General features: G+C 33.9%; 1 protein-coding gene across 9 annotated transcripts in view; it reads right to left on the reverse strand.

Annotated features, from left to right (window-relative positions):
* Window positions 1-16,528, reverse strand: part of COL24A1 (collagen type XXIV alpha 1 chain) — a 348,320-nt gene that overhangs the window by 134,658 nt on the left and 197,134 nt on the right. For all 9 annotated transcript variants that reach the window (XR_006886072.1, XM_046645896.1, XM_046645897.1 and 6 more), the window contains 4 exons: window positions 7,133-7,186; window positions 4,804-4,857; window positions 3,546-3,599; window positions 1,816-1,869 (listed from right to left, as the gene is read on the reverse strand). Coding sequence is in view for 8 of the 9 variants with exons in the window: in XM_046645896.1 (XP_046501852.1) it covers window positions 1,816-1,869; window positions 3,546-3,599; window positions 4,804-4,857; window positions 7,133-7,186 (216 nt within the window). In the remaining variant the exon portion in view is untranslated. The remainder of the gene's footprint in view (window positions 1-1,815; window positions 1,870-3,545; window positions 3,600-4,803; window positions 4,858-7,132; window positions 7,187-16,528) is intronic.

Consider the following 16,528-nt stretch of genomic DNA (forward strand, 5'->3'; position numbering starts at 1 on the left):
ATTTGGAAGGATGGATTGATGAGAGAAGACACTAGGTGACTACTGGAATAGAACTTCCTAATACTATGTTCTTTCTCAAATATTGTGGTCTTCAGTTCTTTTTTGTATTCCCAATGTTCTTTGATTACCTGAAATATTCTCCTGTAAAGAAAACGATTTGTTCTAAATAAAGCACTTATTTTTAACAAGGTCTCCTTGTTTAGAAAGTACTAGGTGAACTTTAAATAATTATGAGAAACCATTTGGGAAAGAATCAGTAAAACGTATTTGGAGGATGAGAGGAAAATAGATCTTTGAGGAGGTGATAGTTGAAGAAAAAGTGGCAAATCAGGAAAGAGTAATAATTTACCCCGAGATCATGGGTGGGGTTAAAACACTGCAGAGCAAATGAACTTTTCACTTGACTTATGAGATAGCACAAGTCTTCAGGAGCAGATCTTGCTTAGGTACATGACCCCGGCCTGGATAATCAATATGACTTCAATTACTTCACCAACAAAAGGCGGCAGTAAAGTATTTCTTCCTTTTTTTCATCTGCCACAAAACTGGTTGAACTTTCCCACTATGACTAATACAAACAGATCTGACCTGACCAACGACTGAATGCTGGCAGGGCACGGACCACTGAAGACGGTTTGGGTACAGATCATCTACCATCATTTTTATTTTATTATTTTAAATCTCATTCGGGCTAAAATAGATGTGGCCATCAGGATTAATTATAGACTGTAAATCTATAACCCAGAAAGGAAAATAGTTTTTCAGAAAAGAAATAATAATAAAGACAAATTTGCTCTCTTTCTTCAATCTGTATCTAAAACACAGGACATGAAACTAAAGCTGTTATTTCAAACTGGGGATTTGTAACACTTTTCTCCCATTTGCCAACTGGAAAACAGCAGTCTTTCTTTTGCTTTTAACCTTTGTTAGTGGAGGCGCTTCTTTTTAGAATTTTTATATATTTTCTTCACTGGCTCTAAAAGTCAAAGTAAAGCCAAAGGAGAAAAGAGAATTCTGAAAGCCCCTATTCAAGTTAATCAAGGAAAAACAGTCCTTAATATTCCATGCAATCAGACACACTAAGGTTTGAATCCTGATTGTATCATTTCTCTGTGTGTCTATAGGCTGTACACTTAAACTCTCTGAGCCCCTTTTTCCTCAACTAAAATATCTGAGATAATACCTCCCCTTTTAGGGTGGTTTTGAGTATTCACTAAGACAATACATGTAAAATCGCCCGGCATGTGACAGGCATGCAATAAATGGTGGTTCTTGTTTCTTTAAAGAAAATAAAAGGATTTAATGTTTAAAAGACTTAAAGAGTGCAAGGTTTTTAATCGAATTCTTATACATAATTATTAGACAATGATTATATAATCTCTGATTTACAATTAATAAACTCTTTGTCATTCTGTGTATCTTTGTTCCATTTCCTATTGCTCTTATTTTGTCACGATGTTACTCTTCTTTCTATGTAAGTCTCGTGTGAGTAGAAAAATAATTTATTTAAATATCTTTGCATTTACAACTTCTCCAAAAAGTGGAACTGGAAGTTGGGAATAAGAAAAAAGAATTCTATATGAATTAGTGAAATCTGTAAACATAAAATGGAAAAATATGGTTTTATAAGCACACACAATTATGAGTCACGTTTCAATTAATGAAGGCAGTTCAGCTAATACAATGAAAACAAGAGAAAAACTCAACAATATCTAAGTACAATCTAGAAGACACAGAGCTATTTTAGGTGAATACATCGCTATTTATGAAGTTATGTTTTTGAGGTTAATGTACTTCCTTTATTAGATAACTTACTCTTCGTCCTTTAGGACCTTGACTCCCAGGTGGTCCTCTTGCCCCCACATGACCCTACATGTTGAAAATTTAAAAATAAGTTATAGAATTCACAGGAATGTTATCAGAATAGTAGTTATAACCTTTCTTATGACATGTAATTCTCCGTGGGAATTCTTAAAATAAAACTGATTAGTCTCCTTAAAAAATATGCTTTAATTATTAAACAAATACCATACTTCTCTCCCCAAGTATTCTGCTTTTGACTTTTTCTACTATTCGGAGAAATTTCACTTTTACTTGTTACACCCTGATTAACGGAATGCGTGTTTCTAATATTCACTGACCAAGTAGTTTTCAGGAGGAACACACATGGAGTGATGGTGGAGGGAGACACTCACTTAGCCAGTCTGACCAGTTTAATCTGCCTGGTCCTTCAAAGGGCAATGACTATTGCTGTAAGACTTCTTTCTCATTATTCCAGACATTTAGGATAATTCCATTTCATAAAAAATAGATTTTTTTCTGTTACAATGAAAAACGCCACAAAATGTTCCAAACTAATACAACACAAAAAAATAGCCTACAACAAAGATTAAGTTATTTTTTACTAAGTCAATTACAAAGAATTATTTTTATACCTGATAGTCTTCAATAAAGACTTAATTAGAAAACAAAATTTATCTATATAACATTAGGTAGATAAAAATAGTGAATGTTTTCAGGATCTCAAATTTACTCATTATCCTATGTGAGTAAAAAGATTGGCAACTGTCCCCTAGATCAGCCTTCCTAATTTTAGAAATCAACAACACATCTATCAATATACTGCAAAATCAGGTTTTTCTTCAAAACAGAAGCTTCACAAAACACCACAAACCATTTCTGAAAATGGTTCTGTTTAGGGGATCATAAAGGCTGATCTTTTTCATATTTAAGTTCACACTTACTGTTAAATTTTGATAAGCAGACTTTACTGTTTTTTTTTTTTTTTTTAAATTGGCTCCTGAGCTAATATCTGTTGCCAATCTTCTTCTTTTCTTCTTCTTCTTCTGCCCAAAGCCCCCTAGTACATAGTTGTATATTCTAGTTGTATAGGTCCTTCTAGTTGTGCTATGTGGGATGCTGCCTCAGCATGGCTTGATGAGCAGTGCCATGTCTGTGCCCAGAATCTGAACCGGCCAAACTCCGGGCCGCCAAAGCAGAGCGCGTGAACTTAACCATCTGGCCACAGGGCTGGCGCCAAACTTTACCTCGTCAGAGACAAGATTGCATTATCTTTCTGTAAATAACAAATGGAGCATTTTCAAAACAATTTTTTATTAATAAAGGTATATTTTCTATGAATTTTATCTGGTTGTTTGAGAATGTTTACAAATTTCTAAGAAAAATATGTTGGAACTTATGCATGTGACATGTTTATCCAATTGGCTCACTTCTTAGCTTGAGTACTAACTCTATTTTCTTCTATGCGGTTATTCAATAGAAAGTTTAAATGTTTTTAGTTTTAGGCTACAGAATTGTACTGACTACTAGAAGTGAGCAGTAAATAACATGGCAAACAGAGGTGAGGAAGTTCAAGATACCATGATTCCACACTGTCTTGCACTTACTGGGGAGAAAAGCAGCCTAAGCCAATTTATAAATTACTTATTCTGCACAAAAACAAAAAAATACAGCATAACCAAAGTCATGGATTTAAATTTAAATAGACATTCTAGAAGGGAATATAAAGTCTTTTCTGTACTTACAGGTAACCCCAGTGGACCGATGGGTCCTGGAACCCCAGGAGGACCTGGATATCCCTATAATTTGAGCAAAAATATGAAAGACATAAACTCTCCATCACATCTAATTATTATCATTGAAGACAAAGCAGTAATTACAGATAGTAATAAAAAGTGATAATTTGACAAGATCTCCCTCTTCCATCCAAGAGAGAAGAGGCCACAGGAAATGTTCCACAGACAACAGAAATAAAAAATGTTTACACAGAAGCTGTGTAGCCTTTTATTAGAAATTCTTTGCTTAGAAATGACATTTGCTAGCCAGAATCACATAACCTATTAAAAAGAGAATATTCATCTTATCTTTCTGTAGGTTATATTATGCTGTGAATAGATACGTCATCTAGAGTATGAAAGTGTATCATTTTCAGAGGTCAGAGAATTCTATAATTAAGGAATATGAATGTGCACAAACACTCTAGCCTGTCATAAATACTCTACCCTTTATAGTGTTAACAGTGATGCAGAGAATATCTTAGGAAGTAATCATTCCTGAAATTGATTAGCCTTATGGGTATATTAAATTTCCTAGTTGACACCAACTGGAGATAGGTAAAAAAAAATAATCTTATAGTGCTTTACTGATAAAATAGAAGTTAAAAATGAAGAACAACTTAAGTAAAATGAATTTGTAGATGGTATTATGTGCCACTAGATCCATCACAACATATTTTCTGGAAGCAAGATTCTTTTATTGATAACAATCTTTTTGTTCTAGTTCCTGTCACATTTAAAAACTGTTTAATAAATTAAAAAAGGCAATCTAGGTATAAAATTTATCAGCTATTACTATCTTACAGATACAAGAGAACAAGGTGAATTCTGGATTCTGATCTTTCATATACCAAAGAATTACATCGTGACCACAAACTCACGGAAGAGTGGCAATGATGATATGTGCTATATAAACTATAAGCTGTAAAAGAAAAGTAGACTCCTAAAAGAATTTTCTTCTTAATCCATTTTAGCTAATTTATGGTGATTTAATTCTTCTCTTAAAACTATAGACTCATTTGACCACCTTCTGATTCGTACGCTTCTTAGTGCCAGTCAGCATTCTGAAAGGAAAACTGTTTAAAGGAGAAGAAAATTCTAATGGAAATTTACTACAAAATAGCATTTCTCACTTACTTAAATTCCATTCAAGGCAATTCCACCTCTGGAATGCCTTAACTTTATTACATTCTTTGGAAACATATCTTTCAAATCACTGAGCTCTTACCATAATACCCTTTTCCCCCTGGGGACCCTGTGGACCTGGACTTCCGCGCTCTCCCTTTTAAAACAAAGAAAAAAGAGAAACATTGAGGCATGTTCATTAACCATGACTGAGCTAAGCCTAGACAGGAAAATTGTCAGTCAGAATCATACCTTACATGCATATCTCATCCTAATTTTCAATAATTTTTAAACTTACAAATTTTGCATTTTTATCCTAAAGTTGCTAGTCTTTAATACAATAAAAATCCTCAGGATATTTTTCAAGGAATAAATACTAAACATCTTATTAAAATGAAGAAAATAGAAATTATGAATAAACAGGATTTAAAATTGAGCATGCATCATATGCTAAAGTTTTGTAAGTAGAAATGCGTACAATTTTGAGACATATAAAATATAAGAATAGTAAAAGTATCAAAGTACATCGTAAAAATTAACTGATCTGTATAACCAGTGAACAAAGTTTTATCTCTGTAGTCTGTACACTACAATTAAGTGTAATCATGATAACAAAATATGCCACAGCAGATTAAAAGGACTAAACTGATTCACATTAAAATTCCCAGGGTTGTCAAAATCTTAGTGTAGAAGATTTGACCTAGGTCAGAAGTATCTAAATCAGAATGAAAAAATTATAAAACTATCTAAATTTTTTAAACTGAGCTCATTTTATATTATTGCTACAAATCAGTAAGTATATATTAAGCACTTTTAATGTACTAAGTGAGAGCTGGAGAGACAGAACAGAAATTTGACTTTGAGTTTACCTCCAAGTAATTAGAGACATGACATATGACATTAACAAAGATAAATCAGTTAGAGGACAGTTAAATTTTAAATTGCATGGTACTTATTCTAAATCCAGGAAAGGAAGAAATCCGGAAGGATTAAAGGAATCTGGGAAGACTTTGTGGAGGAGATGGAATTTAACTGAGTCCCACAGTTTGGCTTTGAATAAATAGAGGGAAGAAGAGAGGATATTCTAAACCAAGAAAACAGTAAGAACAGGAATAAGAACAAATATAGAATATATGAGACAGGGGAGAGAAAAAGTTTATAAAGGAGAATATTAGAGAATTTGTTGGACGAACTGATAAAGCCAAAATGATGTAGTATCTTAACAGCAAAGTAGAGGAGTTAACAGGGTCAACAATAGGGAGTCAACGAAAGAATTCCAAAATGTTTCACCATGACCCATCAAAACGAGTCTTTTCTCATAGTATGTAGAATGGATTAAAGGATAGGAAAGGAAAGGTCAGGGTAAATATGATAAAGGATAAATTTAAGAGAAACTGATAAGAGTAGGTCTGAGAAGGTGGCTTTGTAGTGACCGTTAGAAAGAATGAATTGTAAGGAAAAAAATTCTAAGACCTGCTAAAAGATTAGGCATAGAGGACGGAGGAAAGGGGAAACACAAAGATGAGTTCACTCTATCTATTCTGGAAGATTGGAAGAATAGAAATAGGTATAAGACTCACTAATAGAAATGAGATAGTTGGAAAGAGACCAGTTTGAATGCGGGGAAAAAAAAGATATATTTAACTTTAGATATGTTGAGTTTGACTTAAAAATTTCAGATGGAAGTACCCGAAATATTATTTAGTAATTTACTTTTAGTCTTAGCTCTTCTTAATTATTCACAAAGAGTAGCCTTGTATAGCAACGGCACCAGACTATCAAGCTTATAATTTATATTCAGCAAGTCAGGTTTCAGTTGAAGATCCAAAGTTTCTGGTTTATTACCTACTAGTCCATTATAAGATTCCATTCAAAAAATAAAAAATAAAAAAATGCCCTTGCTGGTTTCAAGTAAAGAATTACTTATTTTTTAAAAAAAACTTCCCTAAATTTGAAACTCAATGTGGAAAATCACTCCAGAGGTAATCTTTAAACAAATTATGATTTCCATCACAATAGCCAGGAATCTCCACAAATAACTGCATACTGGATTCCAACTGGAAATAATGAGATTATGACTGAGATTTGGCCCAGGTAAAGTGATAACTTATACTTCTCTTTTAAAACTGCTTCCTTTAGGGAGCTTGCTCTCATAAAGTAGATTTAAATATTTTCTTGTCATAGACCTACGCCATAAATTTCCTCTTTTCTCTTCAGACCATATCATTACAACCAAAAGAGTTCTCTGCCCTTTAAAAATTGGAAATATATACGTTATTAGTTATATTTCAACATATTTAAGAGCTTCAGTATAGGTAATGTGTTTTAAGTTATGAGTGATTTCTAATTAACATAAATATCATACAAATATTTCTCCTTTGAGTTTAGCCTAGTCCAACTCTTATTACTGAACAAAATAATGAAAAAATTACCTTTTCGCCAATGCTTCCAGTCATTCCAACTTCTCCAGGTAAACCAACAGGTCCCTTTTAGGAAAAAATGTAACAGGAAACACACATATATTGCATTGCTGTTACAGCATCTTAGTTTTAAATCTCCTGTAATCATTATGTTTCCAACTCATCCTAAATTTTATCTTACAGTAAAATTCCTCTGAGTATAGGTGTCCAGCCTATGACTTCACGTCAGAATTAATCTATTCAGTCAATCAACAAATATATATGGATGTCTAATATGTGACAAGCCTTGTGTAGGGAGGCACTGAGTTTCAAATCCAAACATGGTTCTTGCCGTCGTGGAATCTACAACCCAGTGGATTACAAAAACTCCTGCAATTTTCATAGCTTCTTGATGTGAATACATCAGTTTAAGAAATCATTTCTGTGACTTCCTTCCTTGAAAGTTCCTCAATACACGAGGGAACAGCACACACCCATTCATTAATTCATTTATTCACTCAAGAAATATTTGTTGCCTACTCTGTCCCTGACTATTCTGATTACCGAGATTTCATTAGTAAGCAAGGCAGACCTAGGCCCTGCCCTCACGAGGCAAAAAGTTTTCTAACAGAAAAAAAACAACTAAATTAAAAAGTGAATAATTACAAATTATGATACAAGCTCATAAAGGAAACAACTATGATGCTGAGGTGGAGAATAAAAGAGAAGATCTATTTTAGGAAAGATGGTCAGGGTAGACCTAAGGCCTGGCATTTAATCTGAAAGCCGAAGAATAAGAAGAAGCCAGCCAGCAGAGCAAAGAAAGGAGGAAGAGCGTTCCAGGCAGAGTAAACAGCTTGCGTAAAGAAGGAATTTGGTGTGCAGGAGAAGCGAAAGAAGGTAATGGGTAACACTGTTTCAGAGTGAACAAGACTCGGGGTCATGGACCTTTGTCTTTATGGATTCTACCTCAAGCAGTAAACAACAAGCTTTACAAGAGCATAATCCTTCTCCTAACTGTCTTTAATTATGAAGAAGTTATTTTCTACTTTTATTTAAAGATGTATGAAACATTTTCTTTTTCAACAGCTACCAAGCAAAGACCCTGCTTAAACAGATTATCATACAATAATATACACTAGCATATAGAAGGTACCTGAATCATGAAAAAATGGTTTGCTGTGTTGAAGCAAACTGAAGTTAATGCTTGGGGCATAATTTTATTTACATATATCTATACCCTTACCTATCTACATACCTACCTATCTATCAATCAATCTATCTTGTGATCACGGAAACACTAACAGATGTTAAGCACTTTCTGTGTGTCTGCTTTAATCTTTACAACAGCCATATTTGTAGAATTATCAGGATTCTCCTTTTACAGATGAGGCAAATGAATCAAGCAGCTTGCTGAGGTAGATGAATTTAAGTAGTATGGATGAGTTTAACTGGCTATTGAGTACTTGAAATGTGACTAGTCCGAATTGACAAGTGCTGTAAATGTACCAGATTGTGAAGACTTACTACAAAAAGAATCCAAATTTTTAATTAATGATTGTTTACACTGATTATATATTAAAATAATAATTCTTTGGATATATAGGTTTAAATAGAATATGACTAAAATCAATTTCAACTGTTTCTTTTTATCTTTTTTAATATGGCTACTGGAAAATTTAATGTTACATTGGTGACTTGTATTATATTTCTATTGGACAGCATTGATCTACAGTCTTAAAAATTATGCTAATATTAGTGGTTATCTCCAGTTGGAAGTGATCTAATAATTTATTTGTATAGAAATTAATTTAAGACAGTGAACTCTTTCACTCAGGCAATCAATAATCAATGGTCAGTTAATCAAGTCTGAGCAGGAACAATGAAATAGAACTCTTTTATGAGAGAATAAACAAAATAGCAGAACCTGAAAGCGTTAGTCCTGATTAGTCAGATTAGTCCTGATCCAGGAATAAAAACCTTTTCTTGACACATATAATCTAGATGAGTGAATGGAGTAGGCCCATTTGGCTTTAATTCCATAATCCTAATATTGACCATGTGTATTGGAGTAACATCACCTACAAAAGTATTCTGCTTAGCCCACAGCATGTGCTTACTAATTTTTAAAAAACTGAATTAGGTGCCAAGATTTAAAAACCTGGAGATTTTATATAAAAAGATTTTACACATAAAGATTTATAAGATTCCTGGCTTCAGATGACCTAGCAAGTATAGGCGAGCATACTCCAAGGCAAATATTGGATAGACCTAAGTAGCAGTTGCCACTTAGATGCACTCTTGAGTTCACCACAATCCCTACCAATTGCTCTTCTCTCTTATTCTGACCCATTTCACTTATTTATACTACCTGCCTGGTTCCAATAGGGCATTTGAGTTTGTCACCCTTGATGTAGGAGTTAGAAGGTGCAGTCTGTCAAAAGGGAATATTTGGAAGAGACAGGTTCTCACTGGAAAATACAGTCTAGACTTACAATCATGTCCACAGAGAACCTTTAATGAAACTTAAAGTAGGAGAACATAGATTTAAAATGGTTCCCTTGCACCACTCCAGGACCTCAAAAATTCTAACACAAACATGCCAAATCTGACAACACCACGAGTACCGGCTAGAATATGAGGAAAGAATTCATACACAGGAAGGAGTATAAATTGGTACATCATTTTGGAGAGCAATTTACTGTATGTAGTAAAACTGAAAATGCACTTAACCTAGCACTTTCATTTCTGATTATTTACATGAGTTTCTATTCTCACACATGTACACTAGGAAACATACAGAAAGATGTTCATGGCAGCATAATTTAAGTATAGAAGTAAAATCATCTGAATTATCAGTACGGAAAGAGATAAACTGAAATTTCTTCATAATGGAAAAACAACACCAGCTAAAATTAATGGACCACATAGATAAACGTGTATCAACATGGACAAGACTTTTAAGAAAATAATGTTGAGAAAAAAGCATACATCCTTTTCAAAGAAAACATCAGTATGAAGCCATTTTGTGCAAAAGTTTAAAACCTAATAGTCTATTGTTAATGACATAAAACACACATGGGAATGATATGCACAACTTTAGAATAATAGCTTATGTATATGTAGAGTGCGGTAGCTCATTGTTATTTTAACCTGCATTTCTCTGATAACTAGTGAGTCTGAACTCTTCATATACTTGTTGAACTTTTAGATTTTTCTTGTGCAATTTCTATTCATATTCTTTGCTCAGTTTTTGCTCTTGAGGTTTCCTGTATTTTTCATGATGATTTTCAGGAATTCTTATATATTCAAGGTATAAATTCCTTGCTGGTTTTAGATATTGTAAATTCTTTCTCATGATCTATCATCCATGAGATTATTTTTGACTACCTTCATTGACAAAAATTCTAAATTTTGATGTAGTCATGTCTAACAGTTTTTTGCCTTACGATTTGCATTTTCTTGGTCTTATCTAAGAAGCCTTTCCCTACCTTTATGTCATGAGGCAATGGGCATTCTTTTCTATTAGTATTTAACTTTTCCATGTAGGTCTTTAATTCATCTGGAGTCCACCTTTTCCACAAGGTGTAAGATAGGATCCAACTTAATTTTTTTCCATACAGTGACCCAGTTTTGCAAATACTATATACACTGAATAATATCTATTTCCCTCATTGATTTGTGGTGCCATTCTTAAACTTATTTATTGAGGTATAATTGACATACATTATATTAGTTTCAGGTTTACAACATAATGATTTGATATTTGTATATATTGCAAAATGAAAGAAAGCATCTGTCACCACACAAAGTTACAGAATTGTTTTTTCTTGTGATGAGAACTTTTAAGATTTACCCTCTCAGCAAATTTCAAATATGCAATATGGTATTATTATAACTATAGTCATCATGTTGTACATTATACCCCCATGACCTACTTATTTTATAACTGGAAGTTTGCACCTTTTGACTCCCTTCATCTATTTTGCCCATTCCCCACCCTCCACCTCTGGCAACCACCATTCTGTACTCTGTATCTATGAGCTTGTTTGTTTTTTCCACATTCCACGTATAAGTGAAATCATATGGTATTTGTCTGACATTTCACTTAGCATCCACTCAAGGTCCATGCATGTTGTCATAAATGGCAAGATTTCATTCTTTTTTATGGCTGAATAAAAATCCACTGTCTATTCAGATCCTCTGTCCATTTTTTAATCAGGTTGTTTTTCTGCTATTGAGTTGTATGAGTTCTTTATATATCTTGCATGTTAACCTCTTATCAGATATATGATTTGCAAACATTTTCTCCCATTCAGTAGGTTGTCTTTTCATCTTGTTGATGGTTTCCTTTTCTATGCAGAAGCATTTTAATTTGACTTAGTCCCACCTGTTTCTTTTTGCTCTTGTTGCCTTTGCTTTTGGAGTCAGATGCAAAAAATCTGTGGTGCTGTTCTTACAACATTTATACATGCTTATTTCTAAACACTCTATTCTATTCCATGGGTTATTTCTCTGCTTTTTCCTCTTTGCAAGTTTCTCTCACTCAATTTTTTCTAATGTTTTATAGCTGTCCCTACTACAGAACTGAAAATAAGCACTCTAAAACAGGCTTAGGTCAATGTTAAAGAATCTGAACTACACAAGCTTTAAATCTACTTACTCTTTAAACCTACACAACTCTTCAATTTGAAACTATCTACCTACTTGGAAATCAATAGGTGAATTAGATGAGTACATTTACAGTTGAGGCCTATCAAATTCCCTTAAATCTAAGATGTTATTGATTGTAAGATGCACCATTATTTTTGTATCTTTAAAGGGAAAAAAAGATTCTGTCAAGTAATTGTAATTCACCACTGATTATAACAAACATCCCAAATCTTACAGATATTAAAATGTGAAAAAAATGTGTGGTTAATTGCATTATCGTTGAAAATATTCAGTGCTCGTTTCGGTGGAAGGATCATACATCCCTATGCTATTGATGTCTGACTTGGCCATGGGATTTGTAGCGTCAATGGGAGGAATATAATCCGCCATCTGACATTGGGCTTCTCTATGTAACTTACTTTGACCATATAAAACTTAGTGTGTGTGGAAGTGACATGCGCCACTTTTTTTTTTTAAACCCAGTTTCCTTTTTCTTTCTACTGCGAGGCCAACCATGTCCTAGACAGGAAGTGCTCCTGAAACGTGAGCCTCAGAATGCAGAGGAGATGGAACACAGCCAAAGCCATCCAATAGTGGATAGAGTGCAAGTAAGAAATAAACCTTTGTTGTTATAAGACACTGATATTTTGAGGTTGTTTCTTACTGCAGCAAAACTTAGTCTAAGGTGACTAATGCAATGTGTACTTTAATATTGATGAAATCTGACATTCATTTACCTAAGAAACATGATTTTCCCTTCTTTTATTCCATGTGCTAAAGGTTCTAGGAGATGGTGGAGCCACAAGAAAGAAGGAACCTGGACTTCTGAATCACTTTGTAGGGGAGAGTTACTCTGGAATACCTGTATTGGACCATTAACATGAGCAAGAATAACTTTCTTTCATGATAAGTAAACAAAAAACTTTACATTTATTTGTTACAGCAGTTAGTACTATCCTAATAAGACAGTGAATTAAAATATAGCTTGACATAAAATTGAAAAACTTTGTAATTTAGCTCAATTGGTGTATTCAAAAGTCAGTCTCACAGAAATCATTTTATAAATGAAGACGGCATAAAATGCACTGAACCAACTTTTGGATTAGATAGCAAATCAACTTGTTCAATAAATGCAAAACGATCTGAAGAAAATACAGTTAAATGTATATTTATTTGTCCATGTAACAAGCCCTCTGCTAAGAGTTGTAGAGGATACAAAGATGAGTAAAATATAATATGGAGTTCATAATTTAGTAAATTGAGTAAGGTAAGTGCATATTTTCTGTAAGTTAAGAAAAAGCAAAATCCGATATAATGCAAAGGCAGGGGAGATTATATCTGGTTGAGAACATAAGGAAAAGCTTTACAGAGAAGGCAATATTTGAGGGATGGCTAAAGGTTGATAAGCTAAATGGTGAAAGTATATTCAAAGTAGAGGAAATGATTTGAACAGAAGGTGGGAGGTAGCAAACGACAAAACATTTGGCAAGCATAAAGCAAATCCATACTGTCTGAGATGTAGGACATGTGTAGGAAATAGACTAGGATAGATATGTTGGTGATATACTATTGAGGGTTTTGAATGCCGTGAAACATTTGTGTTTGTGGTATTTGCAGAAGAATTTGTGTTCGTAGAAGAATCATTGTTGGTTTGAGTAAAAGAGGAATGCAATTATATCTGTACTGCATGGACAGTAATTTCACAACACTGTGTTCAGTGTGTGGAAATGGGAAAAAATAGAAAACGGGGTGAAGAGTTAGAAGATATTGTATTAGTCTAGGTTAAGTGTAATGACTTGTGATAATGATATCATGATTCAAAGAAACAGTAGCTCAGAGGAGATGCCAGTGTTAGAACAAAGATGATCAATTAAGCCATGGGACAGTTATGGTTCCTACGAGTCTATCCTGAAGTATTAATTTGTGAGTCAATAGAAAAATCAACTGAAACATAAGTATCAATCAGTGCACACAGTAATAATAGAAGAGAATCTTAATGACGATTCTTTGGAGGCAAGAGATAGAAGCAAAAACAAAAGGAAGAGTCAGACAGGAGGAGAACCAGGAATATACAAAGGAAGTTAAGGGAGGGAAAGTTTCAAGGAGAGAGAAATCAGCGTCACATGAGAAGGACTGAGGAGGATGAGCACGGAGACAAAGGTTAGGATTTGGCAATTAGAAGGTTGGTGGTGACCTCTAAGAACAATTGCAGCAGCTTTTGTGCGTTTGGATATGTTTGCCAAAGGGTTAAGAGGGTACAGGTGAAGAGAAAGTGGGAAAAAATTGTGTAGTTTTTTTTCTTTTAAGAAGTTTGGCAGCAAAAAGGAGGAAGCACAACAACTACTTGAAATGTAGTTTGAAAAATTGTTCTATAATTTTTGTTCTGTTTATCCAATAAAAGAAACTTACCTACAGTAGAAAAATACTCTTCTGAATAGAAGGAAGTTATATTCAAAACCTATTTTTTAAAATGTATTTCACAGAATGAATTTTTTTAACTGGCTAACATTATAGCCTGATCCATCTTGATTGGTTGGGAATCAACATGCTTGTATCAGAGAGAAGATACTGGCAGGATTCATCTGCTCCCAATACTCTGTTCTAGCCAGCTCCTTATCTCTAGAGAGCTTCCTGGCACTGGGAATGCTTTGTGAGTGGCAGAACTCATAGCAGAGAGACAAGTTTTGGGAAAAATTGCCCTATAACTTATCAGCAGAAGTACTTCTTCCTTATCAGCAGAAGTGCTGTTTAAAAGGACAGACTATGGTGCAGTGACTTGTTCTAATTTTAATCTGTGAAACCTCAAGTGCCACATATGTAAGCGAGAGCCATGGAAAGAAAATTATATTTTCAACTTTAAAGTGCTCAAATGCAAATCATGTGTATGTATAAATGGTTGTAATTTATTCATATTTTTTACCTATGGACCCTCAGAATAAAAATATGGATGACTTCTGTTTCTGTTCCTTTCAATTCACTCTTCTTCATTTCAAAACAAATGTTGAAATCTTTTATACTATTGTGTGAGTTATTTATTGCTGCAGAACAAATTACTCCAAAAGTTAGTGGCTTAAAACGATAAACACTTATTATCTCACAGTTTCTGTGGATCAGGAATTTGAAAGTAGCTTAGACGGGTGATTCTGGCTTAGAGTTTTCATGAGGTTGCAATCAAGATCTGGCATGGGCTGCAGTCATCTGAAAGTTTGAATGAGGCTGGAGAATGCATTTCCAAGAAGACTGTTGGCTGGAGACCTCAGTTCCTCACCCCTGTTGGCAAGAGGCTTCAATTCCTCACCTTGTAGGCCTCCATAGGGCCTGACTGCATGGCAGTTGGCTTACCCCAGAGGGAGTGATCCAAGGGAGAGAGTGAGCATGGAAGAAGCTGCAATGTCTTTTATGACCCGGTTACACACTGTCACTTCCTCCATATCCTATTCATTAGAATTGAGTCACTAGGTGTACTCCACACTCAGAGAGTGAAATTAGACTCTACCTTTCAGAGGGAAGAATATCAAAGAATTTGCAGACATATTTTAAAACCATCACAATGACTACATTTTATTCTTGGCTTGATTTGATACTTTATTAAGATCTTGATTCCTCTCAATAATTTTCTTTAGTTTCTTATACACTCATGTTTTGCTTGATGATGGGGATGTGTTCTCAGAAATGTGTCATTAGGCAATTTTGTCATTGTGTGAACATCATAGAGTGCACTTACACAAACCTATATGGTATAGCTTACTACAAACCTAGGCTATATGGTACTAATCTTATGGGACCACCATTGTATATGCAGTCCATTGTTGGTTGAAACATTGTTATGTGGCGCATCACCGTATCTATTTTCAAGTTATATAGTTCTGCAGGAACATTCTAAATTAGTGTTGTTGGAATGATGTACATTTTCCCCAAGATGGAATGCATAAAATTTCATTCTTATTTCATTAGTTACTGATTGTCTATCATATATAAGGCACTATACTAGACAATTTAGAAATAACTAATAATTAAAATTTAAAGTAGATAGCAAAAATAGCCAGAAGATTAAGTACTACAGGATATCAGATAAAGGAAGAGTCAGCAAACTACGCCAAGGGCTGGCTGCCTGTTTTTGTAAACAAAGTTTCATTGAAACACAGCCATGCTCATGTTTAGCTATTCTCTATTGCTGCTTTCCCCCTGTAAAAGGCAGAGTTGAGTAGTTACGACAGAGACTGGCCCACAAAGCCCAAGCCATTTCTGTTGGGTATTTAAGGGAAATACAAAACAGTCATTGAAGCCATAGCCTTCACTTATAAGAATTATCAGCAATTTATAACTTTTTACCAAGAATTTTCATTATAAATGTTTCAAAACACTAATTCCACATCTAACACATTAAAGAAAATGACTTAGTTTTTAGCCAGAACATGCTGTGTGTTAAGAGCTAGACAACTCTATAATAAGTGAAACATTTCACTTTTTGCAAAATATGATATGTAATAGTCTATTTAAAGATTTTGTCGGCTAAAGTGGAAATTCAGAAGGCTAAAAAGCCTTATGTATAATAAATCACTTGTTGGAATTGAAAAGAAATATTTTTTTCCAAAAGTCAGTGAAAACTCTAAAATACTCTAGCTCTATTTTTTTAAAATAACCACTTCCTACTTATTCATTAAAGACTGATACAAAATTAGAATGTTTCTTAGTTGAAACTGTTTTTGAAAATTTTTATATAAAGTTTTTAGACTTGACAATGATCCTTAAAAACTCATTGTGCCTTACCACCTG

The sequence above is a fragment of the Equus quagga genome, chromosome 18, assembly GCF_021613505.1.
Source record: "Equus quagga isolate Etosha38 chromosome 18, UCLA_HA_Equagga_1.0, whole genome shotgun sequence".
NCBI classification, from domain to species: domain Eukaryota; kingdom Metazoa; phylum Chordata; class Mammalia; order Perissodactyla; family Equidae; genus Equus; species Equus quagga.